The sequence below is a fragment of the Gymnoscopelus microlampas genome (genome assembly GCF_963454915.1).
Source record: "Gymnoscopelus microlampas genome assembly, chromosome: 1".
In the NCBI taxonomy this organism is placed as follows: Eukaryota; Metazoa; Chordata; class Actinopteri; order Myctophiformes; family Myctophidae; genus Gymnoscopelus; species Gymnoscopelus microlampas.
The window spans coordinates 31602070-31628901 of NC_139962.1; the positions used below are offsets into that span (position 1 = coordinate 31602070).

Below are 26832 nucleotides of genomic sequence, written 5' to 3' on the forward strand. Positions count from 1 at the left end.
ACTCTGAACCATGGCCCCAGAACCTCGGTAGAACAGTGATGCTGCCGCTTCAAAAACGCTAACTGCGCATTCTTCTATCGTCTGGAAACCTGGCAACCCTGGGCTGAGGCAGACAACACACGGCGAACATGTTGCTCGCGCACCCACCCAGGCAGATACAGACACGGCGAAGGAAAACGGAAAACTGTAAAGCCACAGCCACGCATGTGTGGCACTCCCAAATGTATAGATACTGTAGATATCCACAAGTTTCCTAGGGCGTTGTGGGCATCACTTCTTGTCGATTTGATCAGGTATCAGCATATACATTTTTTTTTTGGAAAATAGCAGATCTACAAGGTCACAATGCGACGCATTGTGACCTTGTAGATCTGCTATTTTCAAATGGACGAAATGTATATAGGGCTGAAGTGGGTAACGTGTGTTTTGTAATAATCAACATGTACAAAGTAACTAGAGGTGCATGAACGAAATCGTGAACGTAACAGTTTCATGAAGTGAACGGGTTCGTTCACGTTCACAGCAAAGAACGAATTATTGTGAACAAATGGATCATGAACGGACCCATCACTGCGCCCAAGGTTGGTGACCTGTGCTGCAGCACCCATAAAGCCCTTCCGTTAAGCCGGCACTGGCTGTAACAAATAGAGTGACCATGATTGAAAAGTCGTGTGGGATTCTTTTGGCTGGCTACTGTTCGTACTGTACAGTGCAGTATACGGCCTTGTGACTCATTGTGGAGCCAGGCAAGACACAGGTTGGCTGACCACCTCGCATGGTTTCCTCCGGCGTCGCTGCGAGAATGTGTGCGTGGATGGACGGATATGTTCTGTAACGCACACACGGTAAAGTGCTCCGGATAAAAGGCGCTATATAAACGCACCATTTAACATTTAACCCTTTAAGGCCTGAGTCCGATTCTTAAAATGTTGTCTAAATCCTAACAGATTTTTGAAAAAAAATATAAAAAATATTTTTTTACGATTTTTTCAAAAATAGCAGATCTACAAGCTCATAGTGCGGCACTCGGTGCCGCGCTATGAGCTTGTATATCTGCTATTTTTGAATAGCCAAAGAAACCTGAAGTGACACAGATGCGTTCCAGGTCTAAATGGGTTAAGTGATCCATTTACTCTGAACCCACCGAGGATGTCAGCGGCACACTGTCACATGTGTGTCACAGCAGTGGAGGAACAAGTGAAAGTAGCAACACCGCAATATAAACAAAATACTCTATTACAAGTAAGAGTCCTGTATTCAAGATGTTACTTGAGTAAAAGTACAAAATGATTGGCATCAAAGTAAAAGTATTACAATTTTGAATGGATGTGACTGATTTTTATATACTTATATACAAAATATACTTGCAGTACCAAGGTAAAAGTACTCAAACTTTTGCGAAAATAGCAGATCTTACATACTTGAATAGCCAAAGTATAAAATAGGGCTTAAATGGTTAATGTATGTTTTTTAATAATATTCTTAATATGCAAAGTAACTAGTAAGTAAATTTACTATTAAAAGTCCAATATTTGACTCTGAGTTGTCAGTGTTTCCCCTAGCCAGAGGCTGAAGGTGTGGGGGAGGAGGCGTAGTGAAAATGTGTGCGTTCTCAAAATGCATGTTGTGCTCAAATACGAAGACTTATATAGTGCCAGTGCACAGTAATAATCTGTATAGTTTACATATGAATTGTCTCCAGATTTAGGAAAACATACTTTTATTAAACAAAAGTATAGGCAAAAGTATAACCAGTCACAGATCAGTCAGTCACACATCAACAACTAGTGATGGCACAGATGGCATCTTGCCTGAGAGCATTTGATCTTTCTTCTTTTACAAACAATAGCTCTAATGAAAAAAAAAATCTATTCAACTCTCTTATTGGGGGTCCATAATGCTCAAGTGCATACAGGTGGCAAGGTGTTCCCCTTGTAGCCCTGAGAATACAATCAGTCTTCACCTGTGAATACAATATATTTGCAACTTACAAGTAAAAGTCTGGAATTTAGAATTGACTTGAGTAAAAGTACAAAGGTATTGGTATCAAAATAGTAGAAAAAAGTAGAAAGTACTCATTCTGCAGAATGTCCCATTTCACAAGTTTTCAAATGTATACAAATCTTTTGAAAATAGCAGATCTACAAGCTCAGAATGCGTTGCATCGCGACGCATTCTGAGCTTGTAGATCTGCTATTTTTAAATGGCCCAAATGTATATAGCCTAGGGCTGAAGTGGTTAATGTATGTTTTTGTAATAATAACCATCCCAAACAGAGTGCATAGATATGACCAAGGCAATTGGGAAGCTTTGCAAGAGAAGTACTTGTGAAGGACACAGTATCGGTGCGCATTTTAGTCACTGACAAACACAACTGTGCGCTCGTTCTCTCCTTTCAAATGAAAGGACATATTTGATAGTTGATGGCTTGTTAACAACCGTCATTGACAGACCAAGGTGTTACCCGATTTGAATCCTACAATGTAGTTGTTAAGTAGGCTTTGACGTGTGCTTGCAACTTCCCAATGCAGAGCCATTCATAACAGAGGGGCACATAATAAAATGAATTTATAATTTTCATAAGGCTGGGTGTCGTGGACCCCTTGGGGATGCCTGTATACAGAATATGCTTAGTTTACGTTTTCGAGAGGAGGCTGCTCACTTGAGCATGGCTGTGTGTAACAAACCGGGTTTGTTACACACATGTAACAAACCCGTTGTTTACATTGTTTCAGTTTCAGCAACGCTATTTGTGTTAATAACACAACATTCAATCGAAGGTTGCGCTTGTTAAAAAAAACAACCTCTGTGTTGATATCCAAAGCGCTCCTCTGCTAATAAAACGTTCTTCGTGGACACGCCTCCAATCAAAGTCCTGTATAGCTGTAGCGCTGGGCCAGCTGTTTGCAGTAACTCCGAAACGGCTTTGATCCTATTGCCTGCGCGGACCGTATCCGTGGCAACAAAGCCCATAGTGAGCACTTTCAATGTTATGTTCTATGTCTGACATCAATGTTGATTCCAATCGTCAGCCTGACAATAACACAATGTTGATTCAATAATTTTTTGCTATTTGGGCAGGGTCCATTGTCGTGCACACATGCACAGGAACTCTGAAACTCCGCTGCTTAGAGTATGACAGGGTTGACAAAAACAGTAATAAACAGCTCAAATTTGGGAAAAGTGAAAAAAAACAGGCCACGTCTCTGTCTTCATATGTTCATGGTCAATGCCCCTGTGGAAGTTCAGATCAATTGCAATTGCAATTGAGGGAGAAGAATGCGGAACAGACAAACAGACATACAGACAGACAGAAGTTCCTTAAATTAATATTAGGATAGTATGATGCAGTTGAGTCAAAAAAAAGTGCAATATTTGTCTTTGAAATAGTGGAGTGAAAGTCATGAGTACCTAAAATACTTAGGTAAAGTACATAACCACTTAAACCCCGGCATCCGAAAATAGCAGATCGACAAGCTAACAACACGACAAGCTCACAAGTTGTGAGCTTGTCGATCTGCTATTTTCACCAAAAGCTTTCCCCACGATAACAGAAAACAGAAAAGACACTTGTATAGAGAGAGCCCTGAGAGACTTCGGTAAACCCTATAGTGTTTACGTGGTTATGTACACAGTACTAAAGTGAATGTACTTTGTTATTGTCCGCCCAGTGGAGACTGCATTGTGAGTCAACTGGTGGACAGGTGGGCCGTCCCTAAAGCAGCATACACTCACTTTGTTCCCCGTCTCTCTGGACCAGAGCTCCAGTCTGAATACAAAACATCACCTAAATGCAGAGCAGCTCAAATGGAAATACGCTACGCTCCTCGTGGGACAGGATTGTATCCCCAAACACGTACGCCCACAAATCAGTAGTGGAGAGTACATTTACTCAAGTAAAATGTTGATGTTCTTTTTGACTTTACTTGAATATTTCCCCCTTTTTTTTATAGTTTATACTTTTACTCCACTACTTAATGTCAGAGGCTATTTAGTTTTTACATTTGACTCCACTACAATTATTTGACAGCTTTAGTTAACACATTGGGTGCCAGGTTTTTTTTAGAACAGAGTACACTGAGTGCCAGGGTTTTTAACCATTTTTTTAGGAGCCGAGATACAGGCTTTTGAAGTCATAAGTTAACCAGAAAGTGGATTGGAGTCAAAATCTTCGGAAAATGATGTCTCCTGGTGCTTAGAAGGTAAAAATAAAAATAAAATTGAAAAAAAAAAAATTTGAAAATTTTTTTTTTTTTTTAAATTTTTTTTTTTTTCAAAAAACGTATTTATACGGTTTTGGCACTCCATGTTAGTATTGCAAAAACCGTATATATACGGTTTTGGCACTTTGCCTATTTAGATTATTATTACAAAACATACATTCACCACTAACGCCCTGTTTTGTACTTCGGCTATTTGAAAATATCACGACGCGTCGAACTTGTAGATTTGCTATTTTCGAAAATGTTTGTCAATTTTTTATTTTTTGTTACTGCTTTTACGTTGATACATAAAGTACATTTAGATACCATTACTTTTGGACAGAAGTGCCATTTTGAATACATACCCTTATTCTATTCTACAGGCCTTTATACTTATTTTTATTAATCGTGTCTGTCGGGTGGAAACCTCATGTCCAAAACCGTTACTTTTCAGGATCCAAATTTCCCAAAAACTGCAAAAGCAGCAGATCGACAAGCTCAAAATGTTTTGCACGGCGTTTCGCCCTTGCGGATCTGCTACTTTTGATGCGTTTGTGTGACGCTGTAGTGTGATCAAGTAGGGCGTTAATTTACGGGGGGAAAAAAAACACAGAAAAATTAAATATGGAGATAAGAGGTTTCTGCCCGACAGCAACGGTAGTATGTGGTATCCGTAAGGCTTCTTGCTGCACAAATAGACGCGCGTGCACACAGTGCACGCTGCGTGGCATTCCTCAAGGGGATTTCCTTGCATGGCTGGAGATGGAGTTGGTTCTGGGCTGGATCAGACAGGGGACTTATTGTCTGCAGTGCTATGGTAGTGTCCTGGGAACAGGTAGACTATTAAGCCATTAAGAACGGGAACGCGTCTGTGTGTCATTTCAAGACTTCTTTGGCTATTCAAAAATAGCAGACATACAAGCTCATAGCGCGGCACCGAGTGCCGCGCTATGAGCTTGTAGATCTGCTATTTTTTTTTAATCGTGAATATTTGTGCAAATCACTGAATATATAATGTATTTTTTTTTTTTTAAAGCGATTTTTTTTTTTTCTCAAATCTTCGCTTCTGGGGGGGTCCCTGGAACAACATATTTTGAGATGGGGGGTCTGCGGCCAAATACATATTATTTTGGGGGTCCTTGACATGAAAAAAGTTTGAGAACCACTGATATTATAGCGACGCAAGTTTTTTTCCAAAAACTGTTCGGATATAGAAGACATGTGTAGAATCCCCCAGAAGCAAAAATTTGAGTTGCACATGTTTGCTTTAAAAATATATATATTCAAAGATTTGCACACATTTTCATGATTTAAAAAAATCATAGCGCGGCACTCGGTGCCGCGATTTGAGCTTCTATATCTGCTATTTTTGAATAGCCCAAAGAAATCTAAAATGACACAGATGTGTTCCCGGTCTTAATGGGTTAAGCAACATTGTGCTATAGACGACACAGAAGAGGAGGAGGAGGAGGAGGCATAGAGAGGGAAAAGACCTGGAGAGAGGAGGTAGAGGGAGAGAGGGGAGGCGGAGAGGGAGAGAGAGGAGGTGGGAGGAAAAAGAGAGAGGGAGAGGAGGTAACAGAGATTGGAGTAGAGAGGGCTAAAGAGGAGGAGGAGGTGGTGAGATAGAGAGGAAGACGAGGGGAGATAGAGAGCGATGCAGGGGAAAGGGTACATCTTGAAATATTGCTACTATTTCTTTCAAAAGCTTTATACCACCGTTACCCTTCCTTACATTATATATCGTCGCTGTCGGGCAGAAACCTCTTATCTTGTGTTTTTTCGTAAATGAATGCCCTACTTGATCATACTACAGCGTCACACAAAAGCATCAAAAGTCCTACTTTTGATGCTTTTGAGTTTGAATCCTGAAAAGCTACAGTTTTAGATGAGGTTTCCACCCGGCAGACAATAAAACTACTCCTAACAGCAAACGCATTCTTATGGGCTCGTATAAAGCATGTTTTTTTCTGTGCGAGACACCGCTCCGTTTATACATCTCGTTATTCCCCTTTAAAGCATAACTTATGTTTTGGTTGATTTGTTTGGTCCTTTTGCATCTTATTTGCCTTGGCAATGTAAAAACGTATGTTTTCTCATGGAGGGGGGGAGAGAGAGAGAGAGAGAGAGAGAGGCAAAAAGAAAGAGAGCAGCCTCGTGTCTCCAAGGAAGCGTCTTTGTGTCTCTGAGGGTCTTCATTCAGTCATTAGCTTTGTGTAAAACGAGACGGTATCCTCGCTGGATGTCCCCTTCTTTTGTCAGCTGTCGCATGCCTATTTATGAGGATGGCTTCTTTAGGGGACATGGGGACAACCGAGGAGGGACGGGGGACTCGGGGAGGGAGGGAGGGAGGAAGGGAGGGGGACCGAAGGGTTCAAGGAAGTTTTAGGCGATGAGGATGGTGAAGGGAACGACCCATAGAGACTATTAACTATGTCCTTCAGACGTGCGTGAGCCGCGAGCGTGCCTGTGCGTGTGTGTGTGCGCCCGCGCACGCACATGTATGCGGGAGCGTGTTTGTGTAAAGGTCTATATATAAATTATGCATACTGTTAATGTCTGCATACCTGTACTGTAGCTACAGAATCATGGTATGTTTTTTCTTTAAAACCATTCCTCCATTGATCCAAGACAGGAGAACAGAATCTTATTGATTGATCATTAAAATGAACTTGCTCTGAAAATGCCACGCGGTCCACCCATCTGACCACTTAACACAGCAGCCATGCTAACCCATTCAATCCGGGAAAGCATCCGTGTCAGATTTTAGCTATATAAATTTATACAACATAAGTTTTTTCAGAAAACTGCTAGGATTTAGAAGGTATTTTTTGAATGGCTTAAGTGGTCAGTTGGGCGGGCCACATGTTTTAGAGCAGGGGTCTTCAAACAGGGGGTCCAGGACCCCTAAGGGGTCCTCAGAGCTACTATAGGGGGTCCACCAAATCTTTGTGTGATAGGATGTTTTTTTTTTTTTCATTAACAACTTGAACCCTAGCATCCCTATTCTGAGGGGAACATTTGCCGAAAATAGCCGATCTACAAGCTCACAACGCCTCGCGCTGCGAGGCGTTGTGAGCTTGTAGATCGGCTATTTTTAGCAAAGAGGTACAGGTGTAGAGGGAAAAAAGAGCAGACCATGTAAAATAAAAAGTTTAATCTGAAACACAATGTTATACAATATAGAGGGGGTCCCTGCTTCATCTCTCTCTCTCTCCGCTAGGGGGTCCTTGGCCTGAAAAAACATTGAAGACCCCTGTTTTAGATATTTTCAAGTGGACCCTAATCAATAGGAGTTTGGACACCACTGTGTTAGATGGATGTGTGCAGTCAGTGGGCAGACAGGGGGGTCCACGGGGGGCTCAGACAGAAGAGCTACAGTGACACTGAAGTCTGCGTTTCTCCTTGTCTCTTTACTTCTGCCAATTAGACCAGAGGTGGAAGGAATGGTGCAACGTGGGAAACCATAGGAAAACATGAATTACCGCCATGGGTAGATGTATTATTGTCGCTGCCAGCAGAAACCTCTTATCTCCATATTTTAACTTTTTGTGTTTTTTCGTAAATTAATGCCCTACTTGATCATACAAAATCGTCACTCAAAAAAAACAAAAGTAGCAGATCCACAAGCGACGCGTTTCGAGCTTGTGGATTTGCTATTTGAATTTGAATCCTGAAAAGTACGTTTTGGACATACTGTAGGAGGTTAATTTCCACCCGACAGAGATGATAAAGTATTGGGATCCCAGGTTGGAAGCATTTAAGTGTGCATGTGGGTTTTTATAACTACAGTATTTGACCAATATGAAGTATTAACAAGAGCTTGTGACTAAATAATAACTACATTGGGTCCATCGGAACACTTGTTCTTTTCCCCCATTTTCCTGAAAATGTCAAAGGTTTTTGGACATACGCGGTTTCCGCCCGATAGGGAGCGTATTGGAACAGCTGTGTGACAGTTACAGTATGCGACTCGGGTGCCTTCCTTTGTCTAAGAGCAAGCGAGATAGGGGAGAGATAGCTGGTGAGCCAATAGCAGACTGGCAGACTGTATTGAAGTAAAAATGTAAATAAGGCTGGAGTGAAGCAATTCTCTCTCTCTCTCTCTCTCTCTCTCTCTCTCTCTCTCTCTCTCTCTCTCTCTCTCTCTCTCTCTCTCTCTCTCTCTCTCTCTCTCTCTCTCTCTCTCTCCCCCCCTCTCTCTTTCTCTCTCTCTTGGCACAATGCCAGTAGCTGCAAGGCAAAATCCTCTTGACTTTTCTCTCCTGGCGCCATTCATGCACACTCACACACACACACACACACACACACACACACACACACACACACACACACACACACACACACACACACACACACACACACACACTACACACACACACAATCACACCTTCTGGGGATAATGTCGGTCAAATTACGCCGGTGTCACAAATTAGGCCAAATGACCTCCCCCAATTAGCTAGCAACAAGCAGACAGCTGCAGTGAGTAATTATAAATTCCAGACGATAATAAGCGAGCTGTTGATTCCGTTTTTTTTTCCCTCTTTCTTTCTTTCAGCACATCATTGGATATTTTGCATAGTAGCAGCATCAAGCCTGATTTATACAGAACAAATGTGTACTGAAAATATACGCAGAAAATAGTCCCATCTACTGTACACACTCACACACTGTACACACTCACACACTGTACACACTCACACACTGTACACACTCACACACTGTACACACTCACACACTGCGGTGCGTTGTGTGAGTGCGGCGGTTGAGTGAGCGTGGCGGTTATTATTTGTGCGCTGCACAACTAAGTATAAATCATGGGTATTGCACTCCAATGATGGCATGTGCACTGGATATCTCACATAGTGGCAGCATTAAAGGGATAGTTCACCCTCAAAATTACTTTTTCGGTTAGTCACCCCATGGAGACTTGAATCCATGGATATTTTATAGTTTTTGTCGCATTCCTAAGCCAATAGTTTGATAACCGGCAGCGGTTCCGGTAGGAGACACAAAGAGTCGCCTTTGTGTCTCCTACCGGAATTACTGCCTACCTGCTGGTTATCAAATTATTGGCTTAGGAATGCGACAAAAACAATATCCATGACAAACAACAATATCCATGAATTCAAGTCTCCATGGGGTGACTAATCGATAGAAAAAAGTAATTTTCGGGGTGAACTATCCCTTTAACCCAGGGGTCTTCAACAGGGGGTCCGGGACCCCTAGGGGGTCCTCAGAGCTACTATAGGGGGTCCGCCAAATCTTTGTGTGATAGGATGTTTTTTTTTTACATTAACCACTTGAACCCTAGCATTCCTATGCTGAGGGGAACATTAGCCAAACATTTTAGATCTACAAGCTCACAACGACAGAGCGGATACGCTGAAGATAGCTGATCTACAAAGTCACAACGTGCCGCGATACAGCTCCATCTTTTAGATGTGCTGTTTTTTCAGCAACGCATCACAGGCCTGCAATTAAGCTACAAAATCAGCTATAGGCTCTATGCACAGCAGCCATATTGGAAATGAATTGGGCCCCTTCCTTACTTCCTTCACATGTGTTACCAATGATACTAATTAAGGCTCCGTTCCATTTAGTGTGGCATAGTGGTTGTCTTATTTTCAAGGACCCCCATAACTCTGAGAGCGTACAAATGGAACCAAATGGACCCGTACACACCCACCATAAGGCGTGTTTATAGTGAGCCAACATGCACGATATCAGCACCCTGACCAGAATGGAACAGAGCCTTCATTAGTATCATTGGTAGCACCTGTGAAGGAAGTAAAAAGAGGCCCAATTTCTTTCCAATATGACTGCTGTGCATAGAGCCTATTGCGCTCCGATGACAGAATGTGCACAGTAAATGAAAACACACTGTAATACAAGTCAAATCAGACCCCCCCCCCCCCCCCCCACCCCCATTATTTCATATCGCAACGACCGCACTGCACTGCCTTTTATCCTGCCGCAAAATGAGTCAGACTTAAAAGGGCATTTATTTAAAAGGGCATTTTCTGAATTAATAGTTTCCCGTCCCCTGATGAACACGCGGTGAATGCAATCTTTTATTTATTTATTTTCGGTCTCAAGGTTGCAGCATTCCACGATTACTACCCCGCGTGCGTACACAACAAGAACACGACAGAAGTGGCGGCGGCATGCGTCCGTTTGATGTCGACGACGGACGCCGGTCGTGTCCTGTAAATGGATGCGAATGAAAATGTCAAGTCGCAAATATAAGATGTCAATGGCAATTACAAGTATGTGTCGAGAGGCTGATAGCAGGGGGTCTGCTGGTGATTCTCAGACCATGCAAATATGTGACCAGGGTTACGCAGAGGAGGGAGGGGGGGGGTGCAATCTGATAGCTGTGGGGCCAAAGAATGGGGCAGAGATACAGAGAGAGAGAGAGAGAGAGAGAGATGAAATACCACTGGTGGAACTGGAGGAAGTGCTATAGTACTATATTGTTGCTGTCGGGCAGAAACCTCATATCTCCATAGTCTAACCTTTTTGTGTTTTTTTTCGTAAATTAACGCCCTTCTTGATCATACTACGGCGTCACACATAGCGAAAGTAGCAGCTATGCTAGCCTGAAACGCGGCGCGAAGTGAGGCGTTTTGAGCCTCTAGCCTCTAGACCTTCAACAAATGTTGAAGGTCCACAAATACGTTTTTGAATAAGGCTAGGGGGGCACAGCGCGCGTGCATGTGCGGACCGCGCGCGCAATTTTTTTCCGAGGATTTCGGCGGATTTGGACATATGAGGTTTCCACCCGACAGAGAGACGATACGATAGTATTGTTTTCTTTAGTACATGTAGCAATACCACAATATAAAAATACTCTGTTACAAGTAACAGTCCTGTATTAAATATTTTACTTGAGTAAAAGTGCAAAACTATTGGCATCAATATATACTTACAGAAAGTGATAGTACTCACATTGTTTTTGAAAATAGCTGAACTACAAGCTTGCGTTGTGATGCGTTATGTGCAACGAAGTATAAAGTATGGACTTAATTTCTTTATGTTTTCTAATAATGCTAAATCGACAAAGTAACTAACTAAAGTACAATATTTGCCTCTGAGCTGTTGTGGAGTAGAAGTATAAACTACTGAAAAACAGAGATACTTAAGTTGAAGGGATAGTTCACCCCAAAATTACTTTTTTTCTTTTGATTAGTCACCCCATGGAGACTTGAATCATGGATATTCATAGTTTTTGTCGCATTCCTAAGCCAATAATTTGATGACCGGCAGCGGTTCCGCTAGGAGACACAAAGAGTCTCCTTGGTGTCTCCTCCCGGAACCACTGCCTACCGGTCCGCTGGCCATCAAATTATTGGCTTAGGAATGCGACAAAAAATATAAAAAATATCCATGAATTCAGGTCTCCTTGGGGTGACTAATCGATAGAAAAAAAGTCATTTTGGGGGTGAACTATCCCTTTAATGAAAAGTATACCTCAGAATTGCACTTAAAGGGATATTTCACTTTCAAACATGTTTGGGGTCATTTTAACACATTGTGTGCCAAAAACGGTCTGGACCGTTTTTGAGAATCCATGCGTCATGTTCCATAAACTGTCCGGACCGTTTTTGACCCATTTTTTTTTTATACGTGGGGCCCGCGTGGGGTCGCTCTAACGAAGCTTTGGGATCATCCAAGGAGTCTCTGAGAAGGAGAGGCCGGATGTGGATCCATGTCAAAAATCGGCCTTTCCAATGTTAACTCCTTGACTAAATGCTTAATATCTCCATTTCTTTTTAACGTGGTGGAAGCGAGCCGTTTTCTATCGGCGGTCACTCTGCAATGGAGGATCGCGTTAGAAATATTATTGTCCCAGGCGTTAGTTGGGACCCTCCGCCGTCTCGCACGCACGCTCTGTTTACATGCACTTCCACGTCGGGGCTTCTACAGCACGAAACGTATCAACGTAAGTGGATGGAAGATATGCAGGCACTGAACGTACAATATTTTAATAAACCTCTGGCACACTGTGTTAACATCTTCTCAGGCTTTTGTGAGCACCCCAGACAGTTTTTAAGTTGCTTGAACCAAGGACGGGTGTTTTCATTGAATCTATCATGGGGTGGGGGCGGGGGCGGTGTTACTGAGAGAGATAGAAGGGAGAGAAAAAGAGTGAATCATGGGATGAAAAGTCAATCAGCGGTGAAGAAGATGATAGAAGGTGACACTGCTGCAGTCAGCTCGTCAAAGTCAATAACCCACATGATCTTTTTGGGTGACAGCACCCAAGGAGATTTCAGTGTCACGTTATTGGATGAGACAATGCTGTTGCCATGATTGTAGAGTTTTGACACGGTAGCAGTGGTGGAAGAAGTATACTCACCACTGCACAACTATTTTATTCGCTGTCGTACGAAAAAAGTTTGAAAATGTACTTTGGCTTTTTTTAATCAAGTCAAATTTTTAATACAGGCATTGACCTTTAACATCCAAAGTATTTCTACATTGTTTTATACTGTAGCTATACTTTTACTTCAGAGTACTTCTTCCATCACTGGCCTGCTCTGACGACAGTCCAGCGTTGTTCCATCGCAGCACGGTCTCTTCTCTGCACCCTCTCTTAACCACTTAAACCCCATGTGGTTGCCCGGAGTCCCTCAGGGTTCTACACCAGAATCTTTACTGTTTTCTGTGATTGTGGGGAAGGCTTTCGCTGAAAATAGCCGATCGACAAGCTCACAATGCGTCGATCTGCTATTTTCTGCTAAAGCCTTCCTAACAATAAGGACGCTGGGGTTTAAGTGGTTAATGTCTACTGATGTGCACTCTGGCTGATCAGCTGTTACTCAGCAAACACACACCCACGCACACACTGACGACACACACGTCACACACACACGCACACACATACGCACACACTGACAACACACATGCACTACACATGCTCATTTTGTGCATACCGTACACACACACACACACACACACACACACACACACACACACACACACACACACACACACACACACACACACACACACACACACACACACACACACACACACACACACACACACACACATGCTGCGAAGATAATAATCACAGATTGACTACTCCTGCTACAGTCACCCATCACACTGTGACACGTGGAGCTGGAGGCCAGTGGTTCTTCTCACACATTTTCATTTTCATGTTCAGATACAGTAGTTCAGAAAACACACAGCGTCTCTTCCTCTGGAGTGGCATTACGTACTGTTGTACACGTTACCAGTGCCAGCTTAGCAGAAGGGCTTCAGGTGCTGAAGCACGTGGCACCAACCTTGGATAGGCACCAAACGGCGTGGAGAAAGTGAAAGACAGAACTATCGCCGAAAAGCACTGAAATTTGGAAGCAGCGGCTGCTGAAGGAGCGCTAAAAAACGCGAAACGCACCGGTGAAGCGTCAATTTAGGGTTAATCTGGCCCTGCATATTACAGTGCATGTCGTTGTTGTCAGGCAGAAACCTCGTATCTCCATAGCCTACTTCAACGTTTTTTGTAAATGTATAAAAAGTAAAAGACTGTCTGGTGCTTTTATAAATATTGAACCAATGCAAAGTATTAACAAGAGCTTGTGACTAAATAATAACTACACAAGATCCACCGGAACACAGGTTCATTTTTTTCCCCTCTTCCATTTCCTGAAAAGCAACAGTCTTGAGACATACGTCGTTTCGACAGCAACGATAGTACATATTGTACACACGGTACACACACACACACACACACACACACACACACACGCGCGTCACGCGCACATAGATGCGCTGTTTGCATAGGGGTCCCGCGCTGTGCAACGGTTACAAGTGCCAGGGGTTAATCATTAATTTTGCGGGGCAAATGATACCCGCGTGTGCGCAACAGCCGGCTGGCTGCATGCGAGCTCTGCTGGACCAAACACTGGTGGTGCTGCTACTGCCTCGGCCAAAGAGTGTGACTCACCCTCTGTGTACTCATTGTTGAGAAACTTTGCTCCATTTCGCACACAAGTGAGAGAGAGAGAGAGAGAGAGAGAGAGAGAGAGCACAGAAGTGCAGCTTTTGTTGCCACGGCCGACAGTTGGTTAGGTTGGTGTTCGCGTGTTCCTTATGTGCTACCAAGCTGATAACACTGCTCTATCATGCAGCACACTTCCCTACCCCTGTGTGTGTGTGTGTGTGTGTGTGTGTGTGTGTGTGTGTGTGTGTGTGTGTGTGTGTGTGTGTGTGTGTGTGTGTGTGTGTGTGTGTGTGTGTGTGTGTGTGTGCTCTATACCCAGCTCAGTCAATGATAATGAAGTCAGGCTTTTAATCTCATCGATTCATCACCCCCTTCTCTTGTCTTTTTTTGTCCTTTTTGTGTGCGTGCAAAAGCAGTGATAGTACCGGTAAAGCCTGTCACTGGAACAAGGTAATCAATGTGATTAGCCACTTAAGCCCTATTTTATAGAAACATTTGAAAGATCCTTTTCAAATGTATTTATTTATTTTAATAAAGACTTTAATTACGTGCTCAAACTAGGGACACAAAGGGTTCATGTGGTTAATTTCAAACTGGTATTATGTAATGTTTGCAGCCACAAACTTTGTCTGTTCAGCAAGAACGAGTCGAGCTCAAGTTTGGAAAGTGGAAACATTTTTAAAAGACAAACAAACACTGTTTAAATCATATATGTATGTCCAGGGTTGTAGCTTAACACTTCGTCTGCCAGAGTTATTTCAGATTTTTTGCTGTTGTCTGCCAGAGATTTTTCATTGAAATTTAAAAAGTACTCAGGAGCCGAGATACATCATTTTTAGGTGTTTAAGTTAACAAGGAAGTGGATGGGAGTCTTTTCCTTCGAAAAATCATATCTCCTTGGTCTTTGGGTCAAATTTAAAAAAAAAAAAAAAAGTTTTTTTTTTTTTTTTTTCAATATTTTTTCAGTTTTTTTCAATAGAACGCGTTTATGCGTGATTGGCGGCCAAGTGCGCTATTTAATAGATCGCATTTATGCGTGATTGGCAGGAATTGAGTTAAAGCAGTATGTAACTTTTCTTCGGTGAATACAATTTTACTTTGTCCAATCTGTATGGTAGACTCAGAGTATCATAACACAATATAGGCCTAACTTATCGTCTCTGTCGGGTGGAAACCTCATATGTCCAAAACTTTTCATGATTCAAATTCAAAAGTGGCAGATCTTCAACCTCATAACATTTCGAGCTTGTAGATCTGATACTTTTGTTGCTTTTGAGTGACGCTGTATTATGATCAAGTAAGGCATTAATTTGCAACGCATTGTGAGCTTGTAGATCTGCTATTTTCAAAAGATCCTTATACATTTTATACATTTCAAAACTTACATAATGAGTACTTTTTAAGTATATTTTGATACCAATACTTTTTTTTACTCAACTACATTTTGAATTCCGGACTTCTTCTGGTAACTGAGTATTTCTACATTGCAGTATTGATACTTTTACTTAAGTAAAAATTAATTAGTACATTTTCCACCACTGGTTTGGAGTTTATAAGACGCATTTATCCAGAGCGACTCACACATACATCGCATGCAGAGAGAGACAGTGTAGTGCCTCAAGAGACTAGGATACCAGGTAAGCCATGAACCAAGCATCTGTCTAAATAATAATATGCTAAAAGAAACAAAACATGAGAACGTGTGACCAAGATATGTCTGCATATTAGTAGCCATATCTTGGGCAGTCACTTGCATAAATGGAGAGCGAAGCTGGCAAGAATGGGGTTCAGGGAGAGTGAAGGGCCAAGGGGGTCAACGGTGAAGACCAGACATAATACATAAACATGTGGTAACAGTATTGCAATGTTTTCTCATATCTGACAAAAGGATCTTTAACATTCCCCTGAAATATGGGCTTTGTTTATAGTGCTGTTTGAGGGCCAGCTGCTGTATCTGTCCACCTGTTTAATCCATTCAAACCGGGAAAGCATCTGTGTCATTTTTTTTATGTCTTTGGCTATTCAAAAATAGCAGATAAACAAGCTCAGAGATGAGCTTGTAGATCTGCAATTTTTTTTAAAGCGTGAAAATGTGTGCAAATCTTTGAATATATATATATGCATTTTTAAAGCAAACATTTTTAACTCAAAAATTTGCCTCTGGGGTTCCCTGGAACAAAACATTTTGAGATGGGGGTCCGCAGCCAAATACATATAATTTTGGGGGTCCTTGACATGGAAAAAGTTTGAGCACCACTGATATAGCAACCAAACAATATATGTATTTGGCCGCAGGCCCCCCATCTCAAAACATTTTGTTCCAGGGACCCCCAGAAGCAAATATTGGAGATAAAAATGTTCTCTTTAAAAAATATATATATATTAAAAAATGTGCACAAAGTTTCATGATTAAAAAAAAAAAAAAATAGCAGATCTACAAGCTCATATAAAATGACACAGATGCGTTCCCGGTCTTTAAGGGTTAATTTAACGCCACATCACCACATGCATCTATCTTACCAGCACCAGCTCTGTGCCGTGTGTGAACAATTTCACTCCCTCCTACAATGAAGGGGGAAAAATCCACACAGTGTGGTGAGATTTATGTGTATGCAGCACCACTGGATTAGTCATTACATGTCTTTATGCCGTGTGGCTAATTCCTCCAATCTTCTCTGCATCAGTTCCGCGTTGCGCTCCACATGCTCCGCATGTGTTGCTATGGGATCGCACTGTATCCCACGAGTCGGGATTCATTCAGAAACACTTTTTTTTGGTGGCTACATGCTTTGTTATGTATTTTTTCATGATGAGCTTACATTTGGCTGCAGGGGAGAAATCATTCAGGATCGGCAGCATTTTCATTTGCCAGATGTTTTTTTTTTTCTTGTTTTATTTTTTTCTCTCTCTCGCTGTGCTCCAAATGCGAGCTGATCTCAGCACTGTTGGATTTATGTTTGACTTTGGTGTGTTTGGGTGGTGCAAGGGGTAAAGTACCTTGTTCACCACTTTTCTTTTATTTTGTGAATACAAGTTTACTTTGTCCAATCCGTATGGTAGAGAATGTTAACCGTCAACACAATATAACTTATCGTCTCTGTCGGGTGGAAACCTCATGTGTCCAAAACTGTTACCTTTTCACGTTTCAAATTCAAAAGTAGCAGATCTACAAGCTCAAAACGTGTCGCTTTGCACCGCGTTTCCAGCTTGTGGATCTGTAGATTAGGGTCCAATGGGGCAAATGGGGATCTTTGGGTTAAACGCACATCAAACTGGGGGTCCTTGAAATTAAAAAAAGGTTGAGAATCACCGATCTATACAAAACATAATTGTCCATGTTCGGAGGAGGGAAGCCATGGGCGGGCATCTTTATCACTGCGCTCTAGCGGCCAAACCCCGCCCACTCAGTAATAATCTGATCAAATTAATCACAACTTGTACAACCAGTGCGGTTATTTTAATACCTGGATATCGTTCCGACGCAATGGTGGGAAATTTGTCAAGGAGGTATATTTCTTGAGACAGTTTGTGTTTATACATTGTCACTGGAGGAGGGTTGTAGAGGTGTTTGTAGAGACTAGTTCCTCTCCTCAGTCTGTTTCCAAATTATCACTGCTGGCAGAAGGAAGCCTGGGCTTAATATGGAAACAAAATAAATATTGTCTCTGTCGGGTGTCCAAAACTGTTACTTTTCAGGATTCAAATTCAAAAGTAGCAGATCTACTTCGCTTCGTGCCGCGTTTCGATGCTTTTGTGTGACGCTGTAGTATGATCAAGTAGGAGATTAATTTACGAAAAAACACAAAACGTTTTTATTCTAGTTATAACCTAAACCTACCCTGTCCAAAAAAGTTCTTATAGTTACAACCCAAACCTACCACCAAAAAAGTTCTTATTGTAGTTATAACCTAAACATACCCTGTCCAAAAAAGTTCTCATTGTAGTCATAACTTAAACCTACCCTGTTCAAAAAAGTTCTCATTGTAGTCATAACTTAAACCTACCCTGTTCAAAAAGGTTCAGATGGCAAACATGTAGGTGTCTTTAATCTCTTCTCCAACCAGCCTGCTGGGGTCAGAGGTCACAGTGTCCCTCAGGCGGTGCTCATCATCGCTGCCCCCTGCTGCTCAGCGTCATCCATTATTTACTGGAAATGACAAAACAGAGCGGCACACTTTCTTCATCTTCTGAGCACAACTATGAGTCTGTTGTAAACATTCCTAAATCTGAAAAAAAAGGAATAATAATAGGTGAAACTCTGCTAAAAAGGAAGAGTAGGTCATAGACAGCCTAGCCTTTTATAATTCCGTAAGGATATAACATGCTCAAGTTTGAGTTTTGCCTCAAACTCATCTTGTGTCTCAGAGCAGTGGTGAAAGTAGTCAGATGTTTTACTTAAGTAAAAGTAGCAATACCACAATATAAAAATACTGTGTTACAAGTAAAAGGCGCGTTTTAAATTTCACTTGGGTAAAAGGACAAAAGTATTGACATCAAAATGTACTTACAGTACCAAAGTAAAAGTAATAAAATCTGTCAAAATCTGTCTGTTTTTCTTTTTAGAAAATAGCTTATGTACAAGCTCAAAATGCAATGCAATAGGTTGTGTGTTGTAGATCGACTATTTTCAAATAGACAAAATGTAAAATGGGGCTTGATTGTTTAATGTGATTTCTGTAATAATATAAATCTGCAAAGTAACTAACTAAAGCTGTCAAATAATTGTATTGGAGTAAAAAGTGCAGTAGAAATATAAAGCCTTGAGAAATCTACATACTCAACAAAAGATTACCTCAGAAAGTGGACTTAAGTGCAGCACTTGAGTAAGTGTACTTAATTACTTTGCACAACTGCCTCAGAGCTAAGGTTGTACAGGGATGGTATGTAAACAGTTCACAGGGTTTATACAGACTGAAATAGGCCATGTATAATGTATGTATAATAAATGTGGATGCACGTTTACTGCATAATGTTAAAGACACTGTTTACACACACAACCCGCCATCTTCATTAAGATTGATACAGATACTGCTACATAACACTTACACTTCCCCTGTGATTTCATTTTTTTCCCGCCGTCGGTTCCAATTAATTTTATACCTCACGCTTGTCATTTCACACAGTCGGTTATATTTGCTGCATTCCGTTTCTCACGTTGTTAATTATGCTATCGTTTAGCCTTTTTCCTTTGTTTGCTTCTTTTAATGAGAGGTTTAGTTGTGTACTTGCACAAATCTGTAATTTCTGTTTTCATCACTTAATTATTATTATAATTATTTGCATTTGCATCGGCGGAAAAGCTCATAAATGTCAAACTGTTACTTTTTAGGATTAAAATTCAAAAACAGCAAAAGTAGCAGATCTACAAGCTCTTAACGCGTCGCTGGGTGCCACATTTCGCACTTGCAGATCCTTTTGATGCTTTTGTGTGAAGCTGTGGTATGATCAAGAAGGGCATTCATTTATGAAAAAAAACACAAAAAGTTGAAAAGAGAATATGGAGATAAGAGGTTTCTGCCTGACAGCCAACAACATGCTGAAAGCAAGCTATTTGACCTTGTCTCTCAATAGGAGACAACTGTTCCACAATCTCTGAATGCTACAGAGTCTGTGACTACTCCTCCTGAATGCCGCGAATGGAAGCTGTCATCTGATCATCATTTCTATAAAAATATATTTTGAATGTCCATTTCTGCTAAGCATCGAGACAATCAATCATGCGTTGACTCATTTGATTTACAGTCGGACAAATTCATGCAACTGCAAAGACCAAAATGGAAAGTGGGCTGGGATTTTCAGAGCTTCCGTTGCATTAGGCTGCACTAGCGCTCCTGTTTTCGTGTATAGATGGGCGGGTGTATAGAGGCGCGGAGAGATTGCGCCTGATCCCATTGGTAGTTTTTATTTAATTCAGTTAACGAAAATGTTTTGTTAGTTTTCATTATATATATGACCTTGGCGCGCGCGCGCACACACACACACACACACACACACACACACACACACACACACACACACACACACACACACACACACACACACACACACACACACACACACACACACCAGCTCGCTTACACCACCAGAGACCCATAGTGCAAAATGTTTTTTTTTTAATCATTTCAATAAATAAGCATATTTGACCTTTGACCTCTCATTGTTTCCCTCCTCCTCTGTCCTACAGGCCTTTCCCACTTCCTCCAGGAACCAGCACCACAGGTGGTGCCCGTCGGGGGCGCGGCCCGCTTCGAGTGCCAGGTGGACGGTGTGCCCACGCCTGTTATCACCTGGGAGAAAGACCAGCTAGCTGTTCCTGACCAGCCCAGGTGAGCCTTCCTTCTATTCGACCAGTGGTTAAAGTTGGGTAGGGGGACCCCCAGGGGTCCTTGGAGGGGGTTCCAGGAGGTCCTCAGCTAAAAGTGTTTATATACAGCATCACAATCATTTTTAACAACTTTATCCATATTTTATATGTTGGGTATTCAAAAATAGCAGATGTACAAGCTACTGTATCGTACATCTGCTATTTTTAAACATTTCTGAAAAATCCCTGGCACAAAACCAGGTCTCCATGGCACAAAGGTCCTTGGCACAAAACCTTTTCAGATGGGGGTCTGTGGCCAAATATATATCAATTTGGGGACCAGTGTATTAGATTGCACAGCGGGTGCCTTTGTTGTGGCATGGCAGGTGCTGTGGCACTGTGAGGGAAGGACGAAGGTTCTGTCACTTTTGATTTATTACCTCCATACAACCAGTTTGGGGATAATTGGCTCACCTCCGAACCAGTGGTGGAAGAAGTACTACTTGTATTTTTATTTTCTTTTACTTAAAAGTAGCAATACCACAATAATAAAGAATTACTATGTTATGCATAAAAGGTGTGTATTCACACTTTTACTTGTGTGAAAGTGCATAAGTATTGGCATCAAAATGTCCTTACTATACAGTAAAAGTAGGCCTACTTTCTTTGAAAATGTGTCAAACGATAAAAAAATAGCAGATCTACAAGCGTGTAGTGAGCTTGTAGATCAGCTTTTATTGTATTTAAATTGTATACCTGTAGTATAACATAGGGGTAAAGTGGTTAATGTATGTTTTGTAATAATCTAAATCTGGAAAGTAGCTAACTAGCAACTAAAGCTACTGTATCAAATAATTGTAGTGTAGTAAAAAGTACAATATTTGCTTTCGGAGATGTAGTGCAGTTGAAGTATCTAAAAATGTAAATACTGCACTAAGTAAATTAAATGCACTTCAAAATTGTAGCCTACTTAAGTGCAGTACTCCAGTAATGTCGGGTGGAAACCTCATATGTCCAAATGTTTGATGCTTTTGTGTGACGCTGTAGAATGATCAAGTAGGGCATCTATTTACGAAAACAAATACACAAAAAGCTAGAACATGGAGATAAGAGGTATCTGCCTGACCGCGACCAAATGTACTTACAGTAGTTACTTTCCACCACTGAGTATTGGCTGACCTCCATACCACATTGTTGAGCTTGTAGCGGGCAGATTGGCGGTGCGGTGGTACTTCTAGCTCGGCTGGAATCGTAACATGACCCATTCAGATCCATATAAATGATGAATGAGCAAACCACAGGACTGTGGTTCCTTCAAGTAAGAGACCCTACACACAATCGTTTAACCCATTAAGACTGGAACGCATCTGTGTCATTTTCAGATTGCTTTGGCTATTCAAAAATAGCAGATATACAAGCTCATATAGACCTGCTTGAAGATATGCTATTTATTTGAAAAATCGTGAAAATGTGTGCAAATCTTTGAATATATTCACATTTTTTAAAACATTTTTTGGAACATTTGTAACTCAAATCTTTGCTTCGGGGAGGTCCCTGGAAAAAAACACTTTGAGATGGGGGTCCGCGACCAAATACATAATCTAAAAATGTTTTATAAATCCTAACAGTATGTTATGTTGCTATATCAGTGGTGCTCCAACTTTTCCATGCCAAGGACCCCCAAAATGATATGTATTTAGCCGCGGACTCCCATCTCAAAATATGTTGTTCCAGGGACCCCCAGAAGCACAGATCGGAGTTACAAATGTTCGCTTTAAAACATATATATATATATTCAAAGATTTGCACAAATCCTCCACGATTTAAAACAAATTTGCAGACCATAGCATGGCACTCAGGGCCGCACTACGAGCTTGTAGATCTGCTAGTTTTGAAAAGCCAAAGAAATCTAAAATGACACAGATGCGCTCCCGGTCCTAATGGGTTAACTGTCTTTTTGCACGTTTGTCAAAATGGTCCGATTTCACTGACATGTTTGTGTTTTGCCCGGTGGAGGTCTGCACTCTGCTGAGTGCTTTGGAGTTCTTTATTGTCGCTGTCGGTTTGAAAACCTTGTATGTCCACAACTGTAACTTTTTAGGAAATGGAAAAAAGAGAACCTTGTGTTTCAATGGATCCATTCATTACGGGGCCAGAGCTCTGCTCTGGAACCGTATTGTTATTGGCAGTATTCTGTCACTTCTGCCACTTTTCGCAGTTCTGGCTGAACCGTGCTGTCGCTTTTTACGAAACTCGGCCATATGGTAGATGGTCATGAAAAACGATCAAAAAATAATTCTCACAATCTTTCGTCCAAAGGTGGCGCTATAGCACTCAATTGAAAATGCCAACTTTGAACAGGTACAACTCATGCCCTGTTAGACCTACAGCCATGAAACTTGGATACACATATGCGTCTCCTCATGCTGAACAACTTTCACACTCTGACTTTTGACCTCTGACCTTTAGATCTCCCACCATTTTGAATTATATGAAAAACAGTCATTGGCTCCTAACTTCTGCATTTCTTCACTTATGGAAAATCCGTTGGAAATTTTTGTAGGCAGTGGTCCAAAGTTCAAGTGCTAAACGTTTCGTGCAGATTGCTCAAAAATCCCAGGAGGAGATAGATTTTAACTATTACAGTTTTATGAAAATTATTCATCTGTGCCTAAAACATACATGCAGACTCACATTTCTTTGAAACTTTGCAGAAATGTACAGGGTCATTCCAAATATCACTGAAACCAATCTTACTCCAATTGGCCAAAAGGGGGCGCTATAGCAATTTTTTGAAAAGGCAGACTTTAAACAGGCATAAGTCATGCCTCGTTTGGCCGAAAGTCGTGAAACTTGCTTACACATGTGCCTTGACTCATGAGGAACACACGTATCGATTTGACCATTAAGCTCCGCCCTTAGATTTTCCGCAATTTTGAGCAGTTTGAAAAATACTTGTTTTTGCCAGTTCTGGCTTAACCGTGCATACGCTTTTTACGAAACTCGACCATATGGTAGATGCTCATGAAAAACTACCAAGAAATAATTCTCACACTCATTCGTCAAAGGGTGGCGCTATAGCACTCAATTGAAAGTGCCAACTTTGAACAGGTACAACTCATGCCCTGTTTGACCTACAACCATGAAACTTCGATACACACATGCGTCTCTTCATGCCCGACAACTTTCGTGGTCTGACTTTTGACCTCTGACCTTTAGATCGCCCACCATTTTGAATTATATGAAAAACAGTCATTGGCTCCTAACTTCTGCATTTTTTCACTTATGGAAAATCCGTTGGAATTTTTTGTAGGCAGTGGTCCAAAGTTCAAGTGTTAAACGTTTCGTGCAGATTGCTCAAAAATCCCAGGAGGAGATAGATTTTAACTATTACAGTTTTATGAAAATTATTCATCTGTGCCTAAAACATACATGCAGACTCACATTTCTTTGAAACTTTGCAGAAATGTACAGGGTCATTCCAAATATCACTGAAACCAATCTCACTCCAATTGGCCAAAAGGGGGCGCTATAGCAATTTTTTGAAAAGGCAGACTTTAAACAGGCATAAGTCATGCCTCGTTTGGCCGAAAATCGTGAAACTTGCTTACACATGTGCCTTGACTCATGAGGAACACACGTATCAGTTTGACCATTAAGCTCCGCCCTTAGATTTTCCGCAATTTTGAGCAGTTTGAAAAACACTTAAACCCAGGATTTTCAGCTATTTGCGTGAAACTGTATCATCTGTGTGATCTCCTTTTTCACAGTTACTTGTCTGTTGGGCCAATGGCGTCTCCCTTAAATGAATGCCTCACAATCTCAAGGTCGCCAGTTCAAGCCTCACTTGATGCAGACTTAATTTAAGTTGAATTGCAAACAACATGACTGTATCAATGAATACATGTGCAAATGGTAAAGATAACCTGAAATGCTTATTTGAGAGTACGTTTTTTCAACGTATGACATACTTCATTCTGAAAATAGCTGATCTACAATCTCACAACTTTTCATGGTTTGTGAGCTTGTAGATCGGCTACTTTCACTAGTTTTGGTTCTGAGGAGATGTACAATTTCTTCATTGGTAAATGGTTTGTGAACGAGTGATCTTGGTGTTAGTGAAACAGGGGCTTGGTTCATGAAAGAAGGCAAGAGTTTATGATCTTCAACAGACAATATCAGCCTGGACAAAGCTATAGCACTATAGGTAGTGTTGCAGCCTATTAGTCTGAAGGTTGAGAGTTCGAATCCTGTTAATGGCAGTAGGTTGAGATGTCCAATCAAACCATTATGTTTCCATCTCTCTCTCTCATCAATCTATTGTTTCCATGTCACTCTCTCTCTCTTCAATCTATTCCGTTTCCATGTCTCTCTCTCTCTCTATTCACTGGCCCCGTATTATCGCTGCTTGCAGCTATATTTGTAGTTATTATTTAGTCACACTTGTTAATACTTTTCATTGGTTAAATAAGTATAATAAAACCCTACACACCGCTTTCACTTCCACTTGATCTTTTTTTTCCAAAATAGTAAACAATTGCAGATCTAGAAGCTCACAGCGTGTCGCACTGCAACTTGTAGATAGGCAATTTTTTTGCCACGTTTGCATTCTTGTACTACGTAAGGCTTTAATTCATGGGAAAAAATATATAATATAACTTAAAAAGCTGAAATATGGAGATACAAGGTTTCTGTTCAACAGTGACATTATGCTTTTGGTGTTGTATGCAGTCTCTCACGTTCCCTCCACCCCTTCTTTGACACCTTTTTCTTTTGATTGATGCTAGCGATTGGCCAAGAAATGGCTACTACATATATCTTGGTCACTTGTTCTCATGTTTTTGCCGTCAGGCAGAAACCTCTTATCTCCATATTTTGACTTTGGTCAGATGCTAGGTTCATTGTTTACCTGCTATCCTACAGTCTCGTTTAGGCCCTACTGTGTTTGGTTCACTATGCTCTCTTATTTATGTAATTATTTACCTTGTTTATTGACTAGAGTTCAATTAACACTTACGTCACTCTGGATAGGTGCGTATACTAAATGCCTAAATTGTAAATTGTCCACAGTAGCAGAGGGAAGTTTGGTTTGTGTCAGTTTACCCAAAGATGACATGTTTTGTCTTGACTCAAACTGATGAGAGATACTATGGGTGTTATAAATCAGTAGTTCTCAAAGTTAGGTCCAGGGACCTTCAGGGTTTCTTGAGAGGGTTCCAAATTGACCCTTACAGGTCTGTAACTCTGTAAAGTTATGGGGTTGTTTGAAATGAAAAGGCTCACCCCGCAACAAGATACTCACTCAGTCAGCCATTCAGTCAGTCAGTCAGTCGTTGATTTCTCGGTTTCTTGGACCGAGAAGCATTTGGATCAGATACTTTAACAACATCACTGAGTGTACAGTAGCTGCAGCCTGCACACAATTCACATTTGAGCCGTGTGTGTGCATGCATGTGTGTATGTGTGTGCGTGCATGCATGTGTGTGTGTGTGTGCACATGTGCGTTGCGTGTGTGCGGTTTGTTTAGTAATGTGTGTGTATCTGTGTGTGATTGTGGGCATACAGTATGTGTGTATGTAAGCGCACACACAACAGGCTGCAGAGCACGGCCAGCACAGAGCACACTTTCCACTGTGTTTGTTTGCACACAGTAAAACTTAACTGAGAGTGTAAAACTGGACCCGGTAACCTTCGGCATTTCAATTTCATCTAGAAGCATCTTACAGTACCTGTCTGCCTGTCTACCTGCCTAGCTGTCTACCTGTCTGCCTGCCTACCTGTCTGCCTGTCTACCTGCCTACCTGTCTACTCGTCACAATGCGTGCTGCTACAGCTGCCCAGGGTCGTGCCTCATTTGGGGCCGCTCGCGGTGACATCACTACTGTTGTCCAGGGCGTGACTGCACATTAGTCCTCTCTCACTCACTCCCCGCGATTCAGCGCACCAATTCCGTAACTACAATCACAACAGCAGAGCTTTGCTGCTGTTCCTCCATCTACCCTAGTAGTGCTCTAGCCCGCCGGCCAGCCCACCATCCTGTCCTCCCTTAAGCCATTTTTTATATAAGAAGATATTATATTTTTGGAAATACAGCAATGCATGACATTAAACAGAAAATATTCTTTAATTGTAATTTGTACTTTTGCCTTTTACGCCTCTCAGCCGCCGGGACCCCTGGCGAGTCTTGGTGCTTGCAACACCCCCCTCTCCACGCTGTACTCACTGCTTGTTTTTATCCTTCTGTGAACAACAGTTTCACATCCATCTAGAGTCTGAATGACTCTAGAACGTCTACCACTCTTCTGGTTCCGATATGAATGACTCTAGAACGTCTGGTTCCAATATGAATGACTCTAGAACGTCTACCACTC

General features: G+C 41.5%; 1 protein-coding gene across 1 annotated transcript in view; it reads left to right on the plus strand.

Moving 5' to 3' along the window:
• The window catches only part of igdcc4 (immunoglobulin superfamily, DCC subclass, member 4), a 175060-nt gene that overhangs the window by 62477 nt on the left and 85751 nt on the right, over window positions 1-26832 (plus strand). Inside the window, exon 3 of the mRNA XM_084084298.1 lies at window positions 20342-20483. Coding sequence (XP_083940424.1) covers window positions 20342-20483 — 142 coding nt within the window. The remainder of the gene's footprint in view (window positions 1-20341; window positions 20484-26832) is intronic.